The sequence below is a fragment of the Ascidia mentula genome, chromosome 3 (genome assembly GCF_947561715.1).
Source record: "Ascidia mentula chromosome 3, kaAscMent1.1, whole genome shotgun sequence".
Taxonomy (NCBI): Eukaryota; Metazoa; Chordata; class Ascidiacea; order Phlebobranchia; family Ascidiidae; genus Ascidia; species Ascidia mentula.
This window is the reverse complement of record NC_138568.1, coordinates 5014887-5037959: the sequence shown is the minus strand read 5'-3', so window position 1 is coordinate 5037959 and position 23073 is coordinate 5014887. Positions and strand designations below refer to the sequence as shown.

General features: G+C 37.0%; 1 protein-coding gene across 2 annotated transcripts; it reads right to left on the bottom strand.

Annotated features, from left to right (window-relative positions):
- Positions 1 to 62: 62 nt before the first annotated feature.
- Positions 63 to 22655, bottom strand: LOC145896096 (G protein-coupled receptor kinase 3-like). Of its 2 annotated transcripts, XM_082984936.1 has the most exons (22): positions 22377 to 22655; positions 21977 to 22053; positions 21508 to 21578; positions 21176 to 21280; positions 19234 to 19308; positions 19101 to 19162; positions 18808 to 18859; positions 18047 to 18138; positions 17030 to 17117; positions 14612 to 14693; positions 13297 to 13427; positions 12391 to 12485; positions 10437 to 10611; positions 9023 to 9123; positions 8628 to 8694; positions 8013 to 8184; positions 7256 to 7336; positions 5735 to 5868; positions 5022 to 5141; positions 4350 to 4481; positions 3189 to 3273; positions 2154 to 2288 (listed from the first exon to the last, which is right to left on the bottom strand). In XM_082984936.1, the coding sequence occupies exons 1-21, from the start codon at positions 22487 to 22489 to the stop codon at positions 3226 to 3228; spliced, it is 2073 nt and encodes a 690-aa protein (XP_082841062.1). In that variant the 5' UTR covers positions 22490 to 22655; the 3' UTR covers positions 2154 to 2288; positions 3189 to 3225. The 2 variants fall into 2 exon arrangements, with proteins under 2 accessions (XP_082841061.1, XP_082841062.1); XM_082984935.1 differs by lacking the exon at positions 3189 to 3273 and having other exon boundaries at positions 63 to 2288.
- Positions 22656 to 23073: the final 418 nt, after the last annotated feature.

The following is a 23073-nucleotide window of genomic DNA, read 5'->3' as shown; positions in this document are numbered from 1 at the left end:
GACCTCACGTTACAGTTTCCAGCAAACGAGCAGCTTCATAGATAAAACGAAACAAAACCCACTCAACTTATCGGAGTGCTGTATTGAGTATGGCACAGTTAACTCCGAACAAACGAGAATTCGTCACCGCAGTAAAAATTAAAACTTGCGCGAAACCCGGCCTCTAGAGGGCGTATTGGTCGCGATATGCGCTCCGCGGAACACTGCGTAAAATTTAAAATGTCTGAAACGAATAACATGATGAGGGTGGCCTGGAGGTATTTTTAGACGTTCTTCGAATTTTTAGAAGCACGTCGGAGTCAAAATGTTGGAAAGTCATGTTTATGGGTGTTTTAATTGTGGAGTTAAACAAAAAATCAAATAGATACAAAATTCCGTGTTTTTGTACCTCAAAAGGTGAGACTGTGAATCTAGACAGGGTAGCGCTCGTGTACAATGAAGAAAATGAACAAATGCACACACACTCACATACATAACTACCTACATACACAACTACAACTTCCCAAACAACGCTTCCGACATTGTAGGTACGCGCGTCCGCACGAGGGCGATTAAGAAAACACAGTAAACTTAAGTACACTATGTTATAGGAAGTCGAAAACACGAAAAATAACGTCTCCCTCAGAATTCGGTCTTAGAATGGGACGTCACAGAGAAATGGGGGTGCGCTACGTAAGAGAAGATGGGGGGAGGTGAGCTTATGTGCAAAAGTCGACAAAACGCACACGAATGACCAGCGGAACAGCCTGTGTACAGAAGTATAAATGGTGACACGATGAAACAAAGGCAGTTGTTGCTAATATGACGTCAAGAAAACATCTTTTTCGAGAAACTTTGTTGTTTAGACGCGTTATTATTATTAACCGCTGACAGATACGACGTCTTTGTCAATACGCGCAACGCGGACATTTAGATACGGTGTAAGCGACAAAGAATATTTGTGCAAAGCGACATTTTCAAGTCGCGTCAACTTCCGGGGTTAAATAGATCACGTGTTCTACATCACAGGTCACGTGACAATCTATACTCGTTAAGTGCTCGGTCAGTTAAAAGCGGAATACTGATGCAAGTTGGCGGAAAACTTAACGGAGTGTTGTTGAACACCAAGTAACAGCAAATATGACCGGTTTTGTTGTTTTGAATTAAAAAACATCTCAACGGATGGAAAATTGGGACTTTCACAAATTGCCAACTTTCATAATTGTGGCCATTTATCGCGCAAGCGCTGTGAAACTGCTTGTTTAGTGCCCCAAAAAAACGCCGAACGAAACATATTTCGTGAACAATTTCATACCGTGAAAAAGATACAACAAACAGAGTGTACCTCACGCTATGACGTCACTGTAGACATAAGGGTGTCGTACCTGTCGGGAAAATCCCGGTGGGTGATTTTTTAGACAAAGTGCTCGTTAGAAATTTGGACATGGATAATTTGGACCTGATGGTGTAACAGTTAAGCTTTAGGTACGGGGTCACCAGAAAGGTGTGCCGGACCTACGTTGTCAGGGGAAGCAAATTCGAATAAAGCGCTCGGTTGGTTGAACATGGGAGTAACACGAAAAAGTTATTTTCTGGTGACGTATACGTTACTACATATGATGTATATATAATGGCCAAATTATGTTGATTTGCCCATGTTGCTTAAAATTGTGTTTGTAACCAAACACCATCATGCTGAGTTAGGGGATGTTCGCAAGAACTGAAATATTAAAACCATGATGTTGGTGGCGATTTAAAGCTTTGACCCGCTGTGTTGAGAGTAGTTCACTAGCGGAAGTTCAGAGTAGTGGCGATAATGAGTGTGGGTTTTACACATGACAAAACTCACACATTTTAAGTACAATTCAACGATATTCACGTCACGAATATTTTTTTTTTTTGTTAATTCAGATATTTCTGATGTAATTTGCCGCGATCTTAAATGATTATAACAACGCGTACGTGAAGTGAAACAAATGAGTTAAACCATAAAAATATTGAGATACTTGCACAATATTTGCCGAGCCCGAATCAAACGAGCGCACAAAACAAAAAAGACCATCGGACAATACGCAACGAACGGCGCGACCGCCCGTGGGCGCCAGAGAGCCAACACAACTTGCAGCATTCCACGGTGAAGGAGAAGTGGGCCCTGCGACGAAAGGTGGCTAGCTGCCCGAAAAACTGTCGGAATCGGAGAGTTTTCGGTCGAACGACGTCTCGCTGTCCGCTGTGACGAGTTTGTGGCGGTAAGTTGGTATTGTTGGGTTGGAGTTATGGACAGACTTGGTTTGAGCGGCCAGGATAGCCTAATAAAAGCAGAGAAACAGGTTACAGGCACGAAACAACTTCGCTCTTTTGGCTGTTGCATGTTTAAATCAGGGGGTATATGTTGTGGTATGGGTGAGTTTATACTGCTGGCTATTTATCTTAACTTCGTAATATCAGGATTTGATCAGTGAATTGGGTTAAACAACATCGGGTGAATTACGGCAGTCATTGGCGAATTAAATCAGATAAGTTACCGACATGATTACGAAACTTGCATTTCTTAAATGTTAATGACAAATGAAGAGGTTTGTGGTTGACCATTAAGCAAATAATTGATGCCAGAAAAGACTCAAATGACAAAAGATTTCGAAATCAATTATGGAATATTAGTGGAAAGTAACGACACAAATTCTACCGGACAAAAAACTTACGATTACGATTCTAATTTACTGATTGCAATCACTACCATCTCATTAAGTTATTAAAATAACAAAAAAGTAGTCAGCAAAGGACATAGTGGCTTAGCTCATAATATTTGTTGATTATTTGTACAAGTTGAAGTCCCAACATCGAAACTAAACATGTTTACTTAAACCTTTCCCTCGTTAAGCAAACAGGGTGCTTACGTCCGCACGTTTGATAACTCTTGCCAATTCAAAACCGACAAGAGGACAATTTTTTGGCTTCCGAAACGAAAAACCAACCAATCAGAAAAGGCTAATGACGAAGAACACGTCCGTATATTTATGACGTCATCGGCTAGAGTATGTTTATGACGTCATCAGCTAACACAGATACGACACGACACAGACAAATGTTTTTGAGAATGGTTACAAAAATATACGTGGGGGCACAGGCAAAAACATGCAACCCGCCAGAGTCACGTGACGACGACACGTGCATGTAAGAGCGACGTAAAATTGCCGAGCAAATTTTACCGAGCGGAGACGGGCACACGCGATACGGGGGTGGGGTTCAACGGAGGAACGTTCCAGCTACAGTGGCTCGGCGCTTCAACGGAGCCTGTGGAGGGACACATACAAATACGCAACCGGTTTAAGGTCGTTCATAGAAATGAATCGTTAAATTCATTTCAGCATCATGGGGCCAAAATGTCCTTTCGGGGGGGAATATTTACCGATAAACAATAAATGAAAATTCTTATTTGGAATATATATTGTCTTGGGAGTAAATTAGTCTGTTACGACGGTTAAACCGGTTGCTGCCAATTCCAATCAACCACACAAGGTGCAGTTGCATCAAACCAAGGCTCTGACCTGATTAAAAAACAAAAATAAAAAAGTAACAAAAATAACTGTCGCGTTCTTGCGGTCGCGTTCTTGGTCGCCATGGCAACACCGACGAAGCATGACAAACTTAAAACGTCACACAGATGACGTATCTGTGAACAGGGGTGTACAACAATAACACACAAAACGGGCTGGTGCAAAGTCAGGCGATCAAAAGCAACGTCATTCGCAAGCAGATCTTAATGATGACGTCATCGCTGATGATGTCACAACACCGAAACATGTGTTGCACGTTTTTCCTTTCGGGTTGGATAGTGTGGAGTTCTGTTGTTACCAAGTAACCCGCAAACACCGGTTGTAAGTTCGCCCTCATTGTTACCTTGGCGAAAGGTTAACTCTCCCCTGTTTTATCAGAACAATTGGGGACTTTCGCGTCGGATTAGGGCGCAATCATAACGTCACGTGATCGAAAGTTACATTGTAAATCACAGCAATGAAAAATTACGCAACCATTCATTTTGTTGTAATCTAGTTTTTATTTACGCTTAAACGGTTAAAATTAAAGCGAAATTAATGCATTTTGTTCACATCATTAAACGAACCTTTTAACCCTTTCAAAAATAAATAATAAACGGTTGCGGAATCTGCGGTTTGTTCGTTTTTTCTCGCATCAAAATCAGAAGATGATGTTCCTTAATTTCGTCAAAACGTTCGACAACGTAAATTTTTTTAGAAGTACGGTCTCTGATTGTAATTACTAAACCTACGAGTTGCGCGCGTCAGGTTTTAGGCGAATACGGTTTATCTGAAAGAGATTTTAAGCTTCGGGAACAGTGGTTAATATATTACCTTGTTGTAGTTGGCGTCCTCAGCAACAGACCTCTGCATACTGATCAGCTTCGGGCCCTTCTTGAGGACGCGTTTGGCTTGACACCAAGTTTTCACCAAATCTTGCGACCACTGAGCGAACTCCGGTTCCGTCTGCGGGTTTTACAAATCAAAGTTTATTTTCTACTTATTAAAAAGTATTATGTTGCTGTTGCTGCCGGGTATATTGTATTTTAATGAATCTGTTCTTCTGGCACAATTAAACGCATTAAAAGTGTTTACAGGTATAAGACAGTTTACATTTAAAGATAATTTCGCAGTAGGATTTACTGTAGAATAGTACAATAACAGAGAGAATCGGTAAAATATGTTCAAAAGTCGTGAGGATTTGCGACTTGATTTTCAGATCTCGCTCCAAGTTATCGCGGAGGACTTGGGTCATTTCATTAACTGTTATTGGCAAGGTAGATTTAATCATACTGGCTTCGCAGCCAAGCTGGATCAAGTCAAGCTTCCGGTGAGGTTTGAACTCACGACCCTGGGCGAACCAGGCCCAACGCTCTACCAACTGAGCTACATGAGCTCAGCGGTTGAACAGGGTATATTGTGGTCACGATACACTAGTGCGCAAGCGCACAGCACGACAGGTAACCTTTACATTACCACACAATAGAAGCACGATAAGCAAATCACCTCTGCTCGTATGATGATGTCTTTGTTGGTATCACGGGCCGATATGAAGATGCAATACTTCATGCCCTTCGCTTGCCCCTCCTTAATCATGGTCACCGACTCGAACACCACCAGATTTTTCTGCAATTGACCGCATCGTGTTACCATAAAAACCCACGCTTCCGCCTTTCCATGTCCGGCTCAACACAGTATGTGGAGGTGGGAATTTAACATTGCACAGTGGGCTGTCAGGTGTTACAGCGGAAATGCGTCGCTTTGCAACGGATTGATGACGACATGACATATAGCACCGACGTTTAGTCGATCCGTATGTGCTTTGTAAGTGAAGTGTTTCAATTCGTAAAATTAGTTGAGAATGGTTGTAGAAAGTGTATGCCGATGAATTATACATCAGTTATACGGACTGCACTGGTTACGTTAAATCGTCATCGTTTATGCACTCTTTCCGTTAAAAATTCATTCATGAAATAAATGCAACGCAAAAGTTAAGCAAGAAAAAGACCCCAAGTCATTTGTCCTTATGACTGGATTTAGATAAGTGATACTGACGATGTCTGATAGTAGATTAAATCTACAACGACAAACGGCTTAGAGTTTTCTTTTATAACTTATCGAAAAATGCCAAGTCCTCGTTGCCCATAAGACTATTTGGTGATTCTGATAGTTATTCTAACAATTTCATGGAAAAATTTGGAAACACAAGCAGTTCTTACGCTCCCTTCTTGGTCCTTCCATTCCAACCTATTCGGGTAGAGATAGAAATATCGTTTTTGCCACGTGGTCAAGCTGAGTGGGCCTCCCAGCTTGTACATCACACCGTGTAACACGCAATCGTCCTGGAGCTTCTCTGCGTAAGAAAAATACCGGTTTTAGGTTAACGAAGCCGCGAAAACAACACCCAGTTTGATCGTTTCATCGGTTATACAGTCAAGTGTTTCTTGGGGTTCTTGCAATTGAGTAATTAAAAAAAGCAATAAAGAATTTTCTGTTCCATTGTTTCAGGCGATCAAGGTCACTGCAGAGCGTTCAGCAAAATTAAATATGAAGATTAAACTGTTCAACAGTTTGCAACACAGCTTTAGGTACAAAATTTCAACAATAATTTAGACAGTTTTGTTTTCATGTTACGGGCGAAGGGGGTGGGGTGTATTTGTGTTCGCCTAAAGCTGTTAATGTTAGGCTGGTAACACTTTACTCCAACGCAGAAGTCTAGCATATATTCCAATAATCCCTCCGCGCATTTTGCCCACATGTTACACCCCATTACAGGTGAATGTACATTACTATGACGTAGACTGGAAATGGAAACCGCACTACTGCACGAGGCAACACACGCATTCAATATCAGATGTACGTTGATTTATTCATACCCTATTAATATTTCATAGCCTACATGGTGCTTGTGTCGCAAATCCATGTTTAAAGGGCAGCTATTAGATGTAGCGCATTTCTTATTGCTTCTGCTGATAAGTTTGATTGGGGGCTCCTGTCTATTTCAGTGTTTCAGATTATGATTAATTATTCGTATTTTATGTTGAGTCCCAAAGTATCGCGTGACACGTTTTATATGTCAGACGTAACTTGTTGATGACGCAGCCACGCATAATATTCAGTCAATTTAAAGGCCCGTCAGACATAAATGTTTTTTTGTCAGACGAGTTTTTGAATTGGCTGAATACGTCTGACCCCTTACATATTACTCTTATGGGATTTAATACTATCGACGTGAATGCAGACAGAATCAAATTTAAAAAAGCTAAAAAAACGCCAATTTCTATAGGTCGAAACAAGTCCAATTTAATTCAAAAAACTATTCCAGAACCCACCAAAATCAAACGCAATTTTTAACAAGAGACGTCGGGTAACTTTTTAATGTCTTATTTTGCCTGCATTCTTAATTTCTTTTCGAATAAAGGGTATGGCGGTCCTGACTATGCCAGAGATAGGCAGGTTAAAGCTGTTAGGTCTTAAACATTCAACAAAATTCTCACTTCTCACATTGGGAAGCACTCGACCACACACCTATTTTTTAGCATTTCACGTAATTTTTAAACAAAACAACGACCAATAATTTTTGTAATATATGGACCGGAAGGTCGTGAAGACCAAACGTCAATCAGGATGCACTGATGTATGCGGAACAATGGGGGAATTCAATAAATAACCCTGAAAACAAGTCTGCGGGCAGGCATCGACAACTGACAACCCAAAAATAAACCAGGCGTTTTACCGACCTGCATCAAGGTACTTCCCCTTCGACTTGCGTTTTGTTTCCAGTTTGTCTGTCTCGTGGTTCACCATGTCAAAGACCGTGTCTAAAAAATAAAGGGATACAGTGTATTGCTAGGGGTCAGTGACACTGCCGGCGCAGTCCACATATGTGCAGTGTGGGATTCGTTCATAGCAAGGATTGTAAACCAGCAGTTCTGGGGGCTGTATAGAGCATTCCCAGAGGATCCGCGCGCAAACTAGTAAATACTCACGTTATGCGCTCGATAAGTCCTATTTTCACAATTACGCATTTTGTAATACAGCCCGGACCATGCAAACTTACAGAAGGATGTTAAAACCTTGTTATATGGCTGACAAAAAACGCATTGTGACGTAACACCACCGACTTGAATCTCAAAGTAAAGATGATTTTTGCAAAACCTGAAGGGGTTAGCCAGGACAATAAGGTTGACAATCACTTTTGTAAACGTTTCTGGAATCTAACATGGACTGGGGGCATGGGTGAATTCGAAACCTTGGGAACACAGAGCCTCGCATTTTTAAAAGTAAATTAAGCAAAATAAAACATCAATGATGAAATAGAACGTTTGGTTGTTTGCTTATCAAATGATTACAATTCCCTGAAACAAATCAACGGATTTTTTTTAAATTATAGCCTCCCCCCCAACCAGAATGAAAAAAATAACATTTTTAACGCAAATATTACCGCCTTGCGGACATTATAAACGAATTCAACAACCAGTAACCATTCCCATTTACCACAAATCTCCTTCTGCCAGCGTGAAGAGACGACCAGGTCGAAATCTTTGTACAACTCCTGGTCAGCCTCCCCCAGTTTAATTCCCTTTGTTTCGTCATCATCGAAGTTTCCGATATCGAACGCATCGGCTGCATTCACCTCACCACGTGGGGGCGTCAAAGGGGGGATGTACTGCAGATAAGATCCATTTCAAATGTAATTATCATTGGGTAGTAATATTAGGGCTCCGAATATTGAGAGTACTCTTGTTTAGCCCTACGATGTCGTCAAAAATTGCGTGTTTTTCTGATTATCTCTGAAGCACCAATGAACATATTCTCTTGCAATTGTTACATTTATGTCAAGTAGTCGAGCTTAAGGTTAATACTGGTGTTTGGGCAAAATATATTTCAAGTGATTAAACTGATGGCACCCCCCCTCCCCAACACAGACAAGCCCGGCACCAGAATCGTCACGCGCTGAAACTTGAGAGTCCACAATTAAATTAAGAGAGGGCATTGATTTCCTGGCAGAATTAAAAAAGAAATGCTTGTAGGAAATACTTGTTTTGGAGAGTTTAAACTTCTCCAATCGTATTGTTTTGTGTAAGATTAGGACAGACAAAGCTACTGCACCTTTTGCCGGAACACTTGCTCCCAATCGACATCTTCGAAAAATGGATGTTCTTTTACCTCTTGGGCTCTGAAATCACAAAACAATGATGATAAAAAAAGAATTAGTTTCTGCTCCCTTTTGCATTTTAAAATTAACCTGCTATTTACTATGTTCAATCAATGTGAAAATAGTGTGGTAAATTGTTTGAGATCACAAATTAGGTTTTGTTGTGAAGGAAACATAATTATTGACACTGAAAGGACCTTAGTTGCTAAGTAATATTTGTCAAAACTTTTCAAAATTCCCTCAATTTTAATAATACATAGTTGGGTAAAGGAGTCCACAGACATTAGCACACAGCAACACACTCCGAGACTTAAAAAAAATAAATACTTGGTTATGCACGGCAACCTACCCCCGCTCACGACAACCAATCCGATCCTTTGGATCTTTCCGGAAAAGTTGAGACAGGAAAGAAGACACTTCGGGAGACATACTCTCAGGCATTTTCACCTCCTACACAGAAAAAAACAATTATTTAGCAGGATTCATGTAAGAAAAAAAGGATAATACATTCACATGCCAACAGTTGTTCTACTTGGCAAGACATAACTGTAGAAACCCTGGGGAGATGTTGCAGACTCTATGGCAATGACTAGCATGGTCACCAACATGCATCTTTAGATGATGTCATACTTTATCGTGTGTTTGCTAAAAATGTTACCACCATCACTTGCACTTCATGCTATGGCAACGACATATCATAGTGACTAAATGACTTGCTATTTGAATAAAATGTAAGATCTTGAATGAGAAAGTGAACGTTATCAAGTTGCTGCTTAACATGTTATGCAAAAGATGGGATGAGTCCCTTCCGGCAATTTCCTACATTGGCAGTGAGTTACCATCCTTTACAATGAAGGTTGTGTTCGAAACTTTACATAATATGTTTCAAGGAACTACAAAGGTCTGGTTTTTAAATTCAAAATTAAAACAAAAACAGCAGTTTTTTTCCAATGACCAAAGCCAAAACTATTTTATTACACTAACAACACCTTTGTAATAAACAGACAAGTGGAAAAAATAAATCCACATAGTTAATAGCTCGTTAGTGCCGTGAAAAATGACATAATCGCTTGCACTACTTCAAAGCAATATAATATTTGCAATTTAAATGGCCCTATTGTGTGATGGTGACATTATAATGTATTGAAGGATATGAAAAATGAGCTTGGCATAACCTTTGTACAAATTTCCTTTCAGATGCAAAACCCCAAAATGTATATTATGTTTTATAATGCGATCAATATATCAGTTGGGAATTGGGATTATGCGACACTCTTCTCTTTCCCTTTGCAAATATTGAATTTTTAAAACAGAATAGCTTTGAGAAATTAAGAACATTGTTTGACACAAAAGAAAATTTTCTAATGCACACAAAACGTTATGTCAGCTAAAAAGTGTTTGAACAATCTGTAAATATTGTATGTACATGAAGCAATGTTACTATCAGTACACTCAAACTCTTCTGGTTACATACAGGATTTAGATTGGTCGAACTGTATGCAAGGTTTTCCAGAAATATACCACGGACATATATTCTTTAGGTACATTTTTTAACGTGTGTTAGGCTTTTCAATCTTGTTTACATGTAAAATGAAGCACTACGTGGCAAGCCCAGTGTGTATTTAGAAATAGCTGGTGGAATAACTATGAGTTTATTTACACAACTCTACCACACACAATGACATCACAAAACATGATTTTGAGATCACCGGGTAAGTCTTACTCCCACTTGCTTTGCAAACATGCATGCAGTGCTAAATTACCATCGTCATTGTCATCTTGTCTATCTCCGCTTTGTCCTTCGTCTTGTGATTGCGGAAGGGGGAATGCCCCCTCAGTAGTTTGTACATTGTGCAACCGTATGAAAACCAATCGGCGCTTGCTCCGTAGGAAACACCTTTCATTAATACTTCTGGGGCAATGTATCCATGGGTGCCACTGATAAAATAAAACAAAATTGTAAAAATGTCAAGTCATTGCATGCCTTGCAGGTTTTTTACAACCAAAAATAGGTAAACAGTCTGGTTTTCTCCACTGTTGGAATGATCAACTTTAACTTAAAGATCTTCTGACAAACTTAACGAAAAATGTTGAAAGCAATGTTTAATGCCCGACTACACTACATGACATAATCATTGATCTCTAGAATCATTTTTTACATAGGGCACACAAATACCTCAATCAAAAGAAATTGCAAACCCCAATTACAGAGAATATTTCCAATAATTACTGATTTATAAAAGCTCACCATAAGAATGCAAATACAAAACCCAGGGGAAATACATTAACATGTCCTATCAACACAACAGTGCACACAGAAATTTGCTACCCTAAATCATAATACCTTGAAAATAATGGATAAAAAGCAATGAAACATTTCCAAAAAGTGTTTAAGGGCTAAAATTTTTATTGCAAATGTAGAAAAGTTTTAGCTTTTTTGCTCAATTTTGCAAACTTGTCCAATTATTTCAGCAAAGCAATTTAGGATGAGTTTACAAAAAATATGATTATACTTAAGAAAAAAATGTCAGGTTATCAGTGTTTTTTTTGGGGATGTTGCCACAGCATTCCAGTACAAATCAATGCAATAAAATCACACCTGTGTTTTTACCCTACATTGTAATTAAAATTTGTCACAATAATGCAGCGGCATAAGAAGGAAATGTCAATCCGATTCACTCAAGACCTCCCAACATCCCTGGGGGATTTTCATAAATTAACATGGAGCCTGCATCACATCAGCCTGTCACACTGCAATCACTCCCGATCGTTTGAATCAATCCCCATCTAAGCCTGGAACTCCGCAACCCACCAAAGTGTTTAACTTTCACAACAAATTTTATGCAAAATTTATTAGCTGGAACTTGTTTTTGCAATATTATAAAATAAAGTTGTTTAATGGAAAATGCTCATGTTAAAGTCAGTGGCCATTATCTTTTGTTTTTGTAGCAAAGCTTTTAACTGCTTTTCAAAATGGACACAATGTTACGTTGTCATGCACCCCGGTATGTGTGTCATAGTCTGTTGCATAAGGTGTTCAATTATCTACATACAAACAAATGAATTGCCCAAAGTGCTGACACATCAGGAATATCAATTAGAACAAGTGGTGCCAAAATTGGTGCATTGCAGGATTACAAGGGGCCCACATTACCTTAGATATAATAGAAGTAAAAGCATGTCTAATCATAAAAAAATAATAACATCTGAAAGACAGCAATATCATGAGAATTTAGATCACTTGCAGTTTAGAAGAAAATTTGCCATCTAAAGTTAAACATACTTTAAAATCATGGATGTAGTTGGTGAACTTGCATTAAACTTGCAAAAATTTGGTGCACAGGAGGAAAGGGTGGCCACCCTGAGTTAAACTTACTAATATCACCAATATGGTCCAAATACAAATAAAAAACATATTGTCTGATTTATTAAAAAAACATTGCTATGCATAGTAATCTGTGTAAGTTTATTGTTTGATGAAACTAAAATACACTTTAACCATATTTACCAATGTAAATAAAAATGATACTGTCTGATTAATAAAAAAACAATCACATTTTTGTGCATTATAGTTTTAATTGGTTTGTAATTTTGTTACTTAAAAAAATACATACACCTCAAAGCAATACAATGATGGCCCTTGGGTTATATGACAGGTTTATATCCCATTCAGCAACCATTTTAAGCTCGGAATAATTAAATAAAAGCTCCACTTACACACTGGCCTGTGGTTTCTTCTTGGAAAGGTCACAAGCCAGACCCAGGTCCGATATCTTTGTATGTCCTTTCTCATCCAGCAGAATGTTGGCCGGCTGAAAAGAAAAAATCAACCTTGAGAAGTGAAATCAATATCCCAGACCATTTTAGCCGACTGCAGTGTGAAGGAAACGTCATCATCAACGAAAACAGGATTTATTGATTGGGGGTGTGTATTTAGGCACAATCGTACAGAAAATGTGTTTCTAAGAGCAATTGTGTTTTACTAATTTGCCCAAATTCTGATAAAGGATGAAGGAATTCTTTAAATAATGAAGTGCTTGTTTAGTGCTTTACAGCAGTTGGTCGACTGGCAGTGAGAACAAAAAAATCAATCAGTTTTGATGCTTAACCCAGCTAACAAATGTGGCTTGTCACCTTAAACACTAAATCTCTTATAAAAAAAACACCTGATGATGGCATAAGTTCTTGCCAAAACGTTTTTCAAAGCTGACAATGTTAACAACAGCATGGGCCAGTCATTTTATTCTCAAAAAAACATCACTTTGAACATTAAACCAGAAGAAAAAACTCTTCATCAAGTCATCAAACAGTCCTATGGCCAACAAAGACTCTACTTTATTTTTCTGACAATTATATATAAAAAAAATCATTTGTCGATATATTTATTCTGATATATACATTTCCCCCAAATATAGGCATCGTCAGTACGACTTTTTCAAACACAATGTATTTATGAGTCAATAGTAAAAAATTATAATTTACATCTGCATTGAATTTCCAGAATTTTATTGCACATAAAATCAAATTCATTTCACATTGACTAACTATAAAATCTCTTTTGTTTTGGGAAAATGAATTTTGAACCAGATGTTTTGGTGGCAATAAATTTACACTTCATGTTACCTTCAAGTCTCTGTAGACCACTCCACGCTGATGCATGTGCTCAAGACCAAGAAGAATCTCGGAAGCATAAAATCTAACCTCATTCTCAGTAAAAACTCCTCGTTGTGTGAGCTGGTAATGCAGATCCCCTCCTTGAATATAACAAGTACAACAACATAAGTAATATAAACAAAGTGAAGCCAATAATATAAATTGTGTAAGCTGCAGACAGATGGCCACATAACTAATGTTGTTATCGATGTAAAAACGAAACCAAAGACGAGTGAAAAGGAATTCGATTTGGTTTTAACGATAGTACAATTTAGAGATAATTACACATGATGACCTTTTCTAACAATGATGTTAGAATGCCAAACAAATTTTGTTGCCAAAAAGAACAGTAAAAATACTAAAAATAAGGACACCTGTGGTTAAAACAGCTTAAAAGTTAGGCCACCCAATCACAAATAAGGAATAATCTTAGAAATTAAAATGGTATGGTAACCATGAACGTATTCAAACAGTTACAAAAAGAATGGAGGTTTAAAGAATGGGAAGACATGAGATTCCTTTGAGGCAGCTTTCTTTAAATTGTGATACACAGAAGTAAAATGGCAACAAAGTACATATTTCATTAGTTTTTAGGTTTATGTTTTTTAAAATGCTGTCTCACTATGCACATTAACAGCGACTTTGGTGATATGGGGATGATTATATATATGGTATAAGCAAACCTGCACACAGTGTACCAATATTTATGTAATTATAATAATTCCGGGAAATACGACGGAAGCACAGGGTTACAAAGAATCATCGAAAGCATTTGTCATCACAAACCAATCAACGTTCTCTATCTTTGATGCACCAAGAGGTCACAACAGGCGGTGGTATTAATGTGAGGCTATTATCCAGCAGATATCCGAGGGCTTATACTGCGTTGCTACTGCACAGTATTAATGTAAAATTGCCTCTGTCTTATAAGTTAATTAACAATAAAGAGTGGTTGTATAGTGTGCACGACAGTCAGTAAATACCAATTGATCCAGGATGTTAACAACAATGCAATGGCAAAATGTCCCGAATAAATTAAACATCTTATGTGCTCAGTTCTTTTGCTAAAAAATCGCAAATTCAAACAGAGTTATGAACAATAATTTATACAAGGCTTTATCAAACACGACCATACGATGCCACATCATTTACTAGATATCCTGGAACCGGATTTAAGAATTATCAAAACGACCACCAAGCGTACAACAGGGCAACTGATTGCACCATACAGATACCTGCAATTACTAGGAAGAAATGGGGATATTGGGGCGTAAACAAACCTCACCGTTCATTAAGTCAAGGACGAAGCAGAGTTTGTCAGGCGATTGAAAAGCATACGAGATGCACACAATAAACGGAGAGTCAACCTGTAACAAAAAAAATGTGATTTGCTTTTTACATCTGTGGTAGTTGTATGTATGCAGTAATTCTAGCCAAACAAAAATGATACGCATGTACTTTGTGACAAAAGTTATTGGTAAAAGAGCTGACATAAATATTACGCTGATGCAATTTTGTGCACTCTTTCACAAAAGCTTTTCAAGTTATTTTTTGCCACTGAATCATTTGCAGACTTTGTATAGCAAGTCACACCTAAAAAAAGTAGCAATTGAAATGTACAATTTGCAAACACCACTATGGTAGAATCATAGTCTTTCTTAAACAATGCATGTATCCAAAATTGTTACTGCATGAATGTTCTAATTTTTTGGCTAGCATATTTAACTCTGTGAACTGTGACATTAAAAATGTGTCAATGGAGCTTCTATAATTAGCTGGCCGCAATCACTGATTCATACAATTAAACTTTCTAGTTGCAATATCATCACAAAAACTTCCATGACAAATATTTTCACTCATGTTTCGCGGTAACCACAGACAGACCACATTGTAAAAGTCAATATTGTGAGAATGACTTTATTCTGTGTCAAACAAGTAAATTTCAAAATGAATATACGTCATATACGGCAATTAGCAATACAAACTGGGTGGGGGATTTTGTGTGTTAGAAATTACATCTTTTTATCTAATTTTCATACAAAAGGCTTATGTATATTTGGCATCATGAAACATTAGAGACTGTCGATTGATTTCAACCAAAGGATAATGCGTATGAATAACCCATTAATTATGCATAAAGAAAATCAATGTAACCAATCTGTTATATAAGTGCGCATTCAGCCAGACATCCAAATTGAAATTGTCAACTATCAATACTGACAAAAGGGTTGTCAATATTTACAGTATAATTAGTACAGACTGGTTTGGGTCATTTATTTGACAAGGTTTTTCCTGGATACATATATTTTGCCTATGCTTATAGGCATTACCAATAACACTCATTCAAAACAAGGAAAAACCATGTCATACAAACGACATGAGATTGGGAGATTTTGTCAATACAAACTTTCATTTACAAAAAGTAGTTTCCAAATCCAGTCCGTGACAATTGAATGCAATTATTGCAGCAAAGGTAAACTAGCAATGAGGCTTTTCAAAATTTGTTGACATGCATTTTTACAGACTTCAGAAACTGGCATTCCATTACTTTTGGGGTTGCTTTTGTAATCAATATTTTACTAAGCAAGATATGATTCATTAACTTGTCACAGTTATTTTCTTACAAGGGTCATATGCCATCTACCAGTGTGACATTCAAACAATATTACTGTCATTACCATATGCTATTGTGACAATTTCTCTAGGCCTAAAATAAAATCAATGACAAATTACCAACCATCAATTCAGTTTACTCTAAACACTACGATATTTTTGGAATTGAAGCAACCAAATAAGTTTTATAATAATATTTGATATTTTATTATTAAAACTATATAAATAATATGTTTGTAAAGAGTTTGTTTGTTTTTAAAAGTTTCAGAATTACTTTGTTTTTGTCCACTGTTTATATTGGCCTACCGATACATGCATTTCAAGAACAACAAAACTAAATATATTTAAAACCTATATAAATATGCACAGAGCAACTTTATAAATATAGCAAACCCTAAAAATATCGATTTATATTTTTGAAAAAACAAAACAAAAATTTATGGACCAGTAGCTAAATATACACACACAAAGTAGGCGTCATCAAGCAGCTCACCTTTCTTTTCTTACTGTGATTTCAAAATGTACGATGGGAATAATTATAATAGCTTTGTATGATGATAACCAACATGACTATCATTTCAGTTACTAAAAGACGTACAGATTTTGTGCAAATTATTACTACAAATGCAATGAAAATACATCTAAAGATGATTGAATTATTAGCATTGCGGAGAGTTTTATTTGCAATGCAAAAAAATAAGCAAGATATGACAAAAGGCTACCCCCAGTCCCGTACAGTGATAGCATCTTACAATGCAAAATGAATTGTGCACAGTCACATTGCCCCAGGGTGAACAAACAACAGTTGTTCGCACACAGAAATGTGGAAAATTTTTGTGACCACACCAGCCACAACAATCTACATATGCAGTTGAATTCATGGTATGTGGTTGCATTTGAGACGCACAGCAGTGTATTTTTACTTTAAAGCAATGGAAATGTTAACCACCTCTGAAGCACAAATAAATACATGATACCACAAAAAAATAATTCATTGCATAAAATTGTTTGCTTCTAGTTGTTATAGAAAGTATTTTACAGCACCAAGCCATCACTTGAATAAAAAGAGAAGGAAACAAACTTAACATACCATCTGTAGCATCTTTCTTTCATTGAGCGATAGAGTTTCTCCCTGTTTCAATTTAATTCGTTTCTTGTCCAAACACTTCATAGCATACCTGGCAAAATATAAATGATTACTCAAAGTTTATTATTAATTCTGAGACTATTTTATCAAAATCCCCACGACGTTTTCCACCTTATACACTTTATGCCACAGGTTTTTTTTTGAATAAGACACTGTCAGTAAATTACATGTTCAAAGTTTTTGCTTTATTTTTGTAATCTAGCATTGTAACAACAATCACACTGGTGGGAGATACAAAGTGCCAAGAAAATAAAGGATTTATATGGAACCAGAAATTTTTATTAGAGCACTTTACAGTCTTTTAATTTAAAAAAATAAACTGTTTTTCAACACAAATAGTTCAGCAGTAAGCTGTTGCCTTGTTATCAAACTAAACTACACCAGAAGGTTTTACAAGAGGAATAAAAATACATGGCTGTTTGGTGCAAGTACAATTCTAAGAAGTCATACAAACACAGTCTACATGACAGTTAGGAGAATGACAGGATTAGCTCGTACTACTTATTGACATAGGAAGCAGAACAAACAAACTTATGGTCACACCAACACAATGTTTTAACTGCTGGTGTTGTAAAGGTTTAGAGAGTATTTTGTGAATTCTTAAAACACATTTATTGCCGTATAAAGTGCTGTTATGATATCTGCAATAAAAACAGTGGGGATCAAGTTTGACAAACAATGTAATATCCAAAACCTTTGCTAGGCATTTTTTTGGCAATTCTGATGAACATTTTGAAGTTTAATATAATATAATCAGGGGATTTTAACTTTTAATTTTATTAATTATAACAGGTGAGATCAGTGCATTTTAAATTGTATAGTCATTTAACTAATGACACAAGAGCTTGCTGGTCAACTATTTGCAACTGACACTTAATTAATCCACCTCTGCTTCAGCAGTTCAATAGATTTGTTCAAGCTCACAGTTCATAACACAAGTACGGTTATTTCTATTCTCACATGGTCCCAGTGTCCGCTTTTCTGCAACCATAAACTTCACCAAAACCACCACGGCCGATGATGCGATGCACGCTGAAGTCGTTCATCGTCAACTAAAAGTGACAAAGATATTTGAATTTGTAACAGATTTTATGCATCCGAACAAACATTGTATATACATTGACGATGATTACAGAAAAATGTTTGCAAATGAATTTCATACTGGCTGCACCTGCCAAATGGCAGATTTAAAATCATTCATTTTGTGTCAAATATCTGCATAAAGGGTGAAACTGGAGGCCCAAATATAATATGGGGAACAACGTGTGTCACATTATTAATTAGGTGCGTAGGCCAGTGTGCTTGAGCTGACAGATCATTTGTGAGCACTAAAGGATGACACCCATGTATTTCCGTCAATGGTCTAATCACCTATCTGCCGTAACACACATTTCTGGTCCACAGGCATGGTTTCACTTGGTTTCTATGGCAAACATTACAGTTCTAGTCTTAAGAAGTTTTTGAAAATTTACAGAAACTGTAGACTTGTTATTTAAAAAGCAAGACCAATTTTAAATTCGTATGCAGTTTCAATGCTTCATTTGCATGAGGCTGATCAAAACCAAAATCATCATTTTTCTAGAAATGAGCAACTTTGTCACTTAGGTGACGAAAATATAAGCACCAGCATCTGCAAAGTCTTACAAACATAAGCAGCATTGAGGTCATTCAAGGTCACCGGTCTAGGTGTAACTTAACGTGTCAAAGCAACAATAACTCACATGCAAGCTCAGCTCCACATTCTTCCACTGCAAATATCTTGTAAATTTGTCACTGAAATAGAAGTTAAATAATATTTGCATCGTGACGGACAGTCTAGGGCACATTGACAAGCATGAAGATTTCTGAGTGCAGTACGAAAACAATTGTTTTCTACACACACACTCCCTTCTGATACAAAATACTTTACACAAAACATCTAAATTTCAAAATTTATCTGAACATTCTGGGTCTCATACACAAGAGAATGTATTTATTTTTTAACCAGTGTATTTTGTGTCTTTAGTTATGTTACCTTTTCACAAACAAATCAAAGAAATTAATTTCCAAACTCTTGCGAATTTCTGAATCGTAGATCTGCAAGTAAAAAAAAGCATTTTAAAATTACAACTTAAAAGATTAAACTTGTTTGAAATCAAGCGATTTACCTGAAATAAATCACTAGGGAACTGCTTGTTCATCATCTTTGACCTGACTTTATCCAGAGCTTCTTTAGAAAACTCCTATGAAGACACGAAAAATCATATTTTTTTCACAGCAAAGGTTGGAACTTGCTACAATTAACTAGAAGGAGCACAAAGAGTCACACAAACTAATAACAACATCCACAATGTGAAGTGCTGGAAATAAAGTTATAGGTTTTGTATAATTAAACATAAACAACTTTTGTGCACCAAAAGTTTACCGATAGGCAATGAGCAACCATGTTACAAAAGAGGAAACACTCTCATTGTGCACAACTTACCACATGGCCATAAAAACAAAGGCTCCACTGTAACCAACTTGAGGGCAATAAAAAGTACAAGCTGATCAAACAGGACCACAAAACAAACTTGACACACCATGTTAACCTCTGAGACAAACTTGTATACATAAGGTTAGTAGTGTAGGTCATATGGGTGCATGGTGTTGCTGTGGGCTAAAGGAAGTGAGAGACCAGGCTGTTTGTTAGAACAGCATTGCATTGTGGGATGTCATCGCATGGAATGTGTTGTGTTGCGTAGTTGATACAGTAGTTGGGAACAACAGAAGCAAAAGCTTGACTGAGCCAAGCTAATTGAAAGTAACATTTTAAACTTGACAAAAAGTCTTAAAGGAATGGTGTTGATGTTTTACTTAATAAAGAGAGTTGCATCTTTTTCAGTTCTGGTATTACAAGACGTAAAACACCAATTGTTAAGTAGAATCAAATCTTTTTTTCAACAAAAGATTCACCACAAACAGTCCCATCAACGTTGTGCTCATTTGCCAAGTAGGCAGCTTGAATATTAACATGACTACATGTATATATGTCCAAGTCCAACACACAATCAAACCATTACCAAAACTTTCAGACCCATTTACATCCCTGTCAATGCACTTTGCATCAATCAATGAGTGCTTGACTGTGCCCTGAGTGCACTCAGCTAAAAGGAAATATTTGACAGGGCTTGCAATTAGCCATTTGTTTACATTAGTCACCCGTGAGTAAGAATCCAGGGCCAATTTGCCAGACCAAACGTTTTACATTCACAAAATATGACACTGCTAATGACGTAGTTGAACAGAAAGAGCTGTCAGCAGAAAACTACCGTTTGCTAAGCAGGAAGCATCTTACATGTAAATAAGACAAGTAGTGACGTAGTGACAATACGATTTTGAAGTAATTTACTAAATTTTCAAACAATTCAAAGCTTTAAATGATAACACAACTGTAAGGAACCAAATATAAACTTAAAACAAAGTTCATAGATAAGCCATATTACTGTCCATGTTTAAACTTGTTTCAAGAATCAAAGGCACACACCTTATGGTTGTATAGCCCACACCTACATGTGAAAGAACGCAGTTAAAATAAGCTGGCATATCCAAGTATACAGGGCTAAACCCACTTCCTTTTTAAGATTTTAACAGCAGGTTTTCGAGGTTACAGTGGGTCATTAGCATTTGGTCTTGCCCTAGACACACAGCTTTTACTTGAAATGTATAAACAACTACCAAAAGTGGTTGGGTGCTACAATTTTCCCCATCATTGAGCAAGAGCCTTTTACCAGACACAAAAATAGCACATGAAGCTTTAAATGAGCCGACAAACTACAGGTTGCCTTTAGGAAATGCCGAGGCGCTTGTGTCGACATGTCAAATAAGACTAACGTAAGTTGAGACAACCTGACAAAAAATAGATATACACACACACTGAATATCCAATTTCAACCAAAAAATCAAAATTTTGTGAGAAAAATTACTGCAAATAATGCATCTCTATTGAAGTGCAATGTGGACCAATTTCAACATATATTTAGGAGTTTCAAAAGGATATAAAACTACAAAAAATTACATACTGAATCTGTTTACATTGTGCTTTCTGTGTCATTAGTCAAGACCACTTACACTGGGTAACCTTTGAAGCAGTTTCTTCATAATAAATCGATCGTAAATCATCTTGGCCTGGACAGCTCTTTCTTCTTCAAGGTCCATTGATTGATATGTGAGAATCTAAGGCATGATACAACCAATTGCTTAGGATACAATGCAAATTTAAAAAACAACTAAGGGTCCAAAAAACCAGTGGTGGCAAAATATGCAGTGGCCTACTTCAAGTTCATCTCTAATCAGTGGAGTCTATATTAGACAGGAGCACAATTTGCATTTAAGCTTAGTCACACATTTCGTGCAACAATAGAAAGGCATTGAACAACCTCACTATAGTATTAATAACCAACCTCTTCGTAAAACTGCAATTGTGGAATGGGAAGATCAGATTGGGTTAAAAATTCCTTGAAAAGATGGTAACCTATTCAAAACAATATGTTTGTCTGGGCATTATGAAGTCTTACAGAATCTTTAAGCACAACACCATTGAGGACATTTTGTATGAACCACCACGTCAGGGGTTGGCCAACCTATAGTACATTGCATGACTGAAAGTGGTGCACCTTATCCCATACGTAATAAAAAAGCATACATGCTTTAGAAAAAAAAAATATTTAAAAAAAATAAACATTACAAATTCCAAAAACATTACAAATTGTGCCAGGAGTTGCTTTTACTGAATTGAAAGTGAGGAATATTGACGCATGAAAGCCAATGGTTGGACTATGTTATTAAATGTACATTAACAAACATTTGCTTAGATGCTGTGTCCTGATTACTGAGCAAACAGTGTAAATCAAACAGGTCATGCCTTCTCACCAATCTCTTGGTTGAAAATCTCTTCGAAAGTGATGAGGCTGCGTTCAGAAAGGTATTTCATCATCAAACATCTGATACTGCAACACAAAAGTTGTTCACATTTATTTTGGTTACCAATTATAAGGCTAAGATGAATTCTCTAACCAATCATTTGTATCAGCACATAGTACCACAGAAAACAAACTTCTGATATATATACACATTTTGGTGATTGTGCAACATTATACAACTGATGTGCTTTATATACATTTGATTTGCTTTTTTTTCTGCATTGTCACATTATTAAATACATTTTTGGAAATTATATTTTTAACACGAAACAAAAAACTGAACAGTATTTTCTGTACACTATTTCACCATTTTTTAATGCCATTCTGGCCAAGTTGCAGTTTGGTCATACCTCGGTTCAGGAAGTTGCATTCTTTTAACAGCTCTGGATGCTGGCGCTCCCTTGCTTTTTTCCATGGCCATTAAGTAACTGACATCAGCCAGCACTGCCTCCAAGTCCGCCATTGTGTAGTGATTTGCACTTTCTGTCCGGAGTTAGTTGTGTATTGAAGTTAAAATAAGAAAAATATAGACACCAGCAACTTCATTAGTGTGAAAAAACCTATGATTTTCACAGCTACACAGAATCTATTCTATGGAAGCAGCATTATACTGCTGCGAAGTTTTTTCCAAATCTGCAATATATTCGTTTGAAAATAAATATGACACACACTAAACCAGGCTGCAACAACTATTGATTCCTAAACAGATTCAATAAATAGGACCATATGCACAGTCTAGACACCATACAAGGAACAACTCCTGTAGAACGATTGCTGATGCTCGACCAGACATGGTTGCCCACAATAATACACAGAAGCTCTATGCACAAGAAACACCTTGACTTGCAATTCATTAATAATTTATCAGACCTTCCGACGTTTCTCGCTATAATTAGACGTGATATCACGAGCAAGCCAACAACATGGCTGTAAAACAGGATATGGAAATAACATGCACCAATCAATGATGTTAAACTGCTGCTTACATTGCTACAACCATTTCTGAAATATTTTCCCGTATTTTTATGTAATATTTACAGTAACACA

Bases quoted from the DNA above. Each gene is read 5' to 3' on its own strand.
- LOC145896096 (XM_082984935.1), bottom strand. From the start codon at position 22,489: ATGGCGGACTTGGAGGCAGTGCTGGCTGATGTCAGTTACTTAATGGCC. The intron at 22,054-22,376 runs GTATGACCAAAC...TTTGTGTTGCAG, and splicing joins ATGCAACTTCCTGAACCGAG to TATCAGATGTTTGATGATGA. The intron at 17,118-18,046 runs GTGAGAATAGAA...ATATTTTGCCAG, and splicing joins AAAGCGGACACTGGGACCAT to GTATGCTATGAAGTGTTTGG.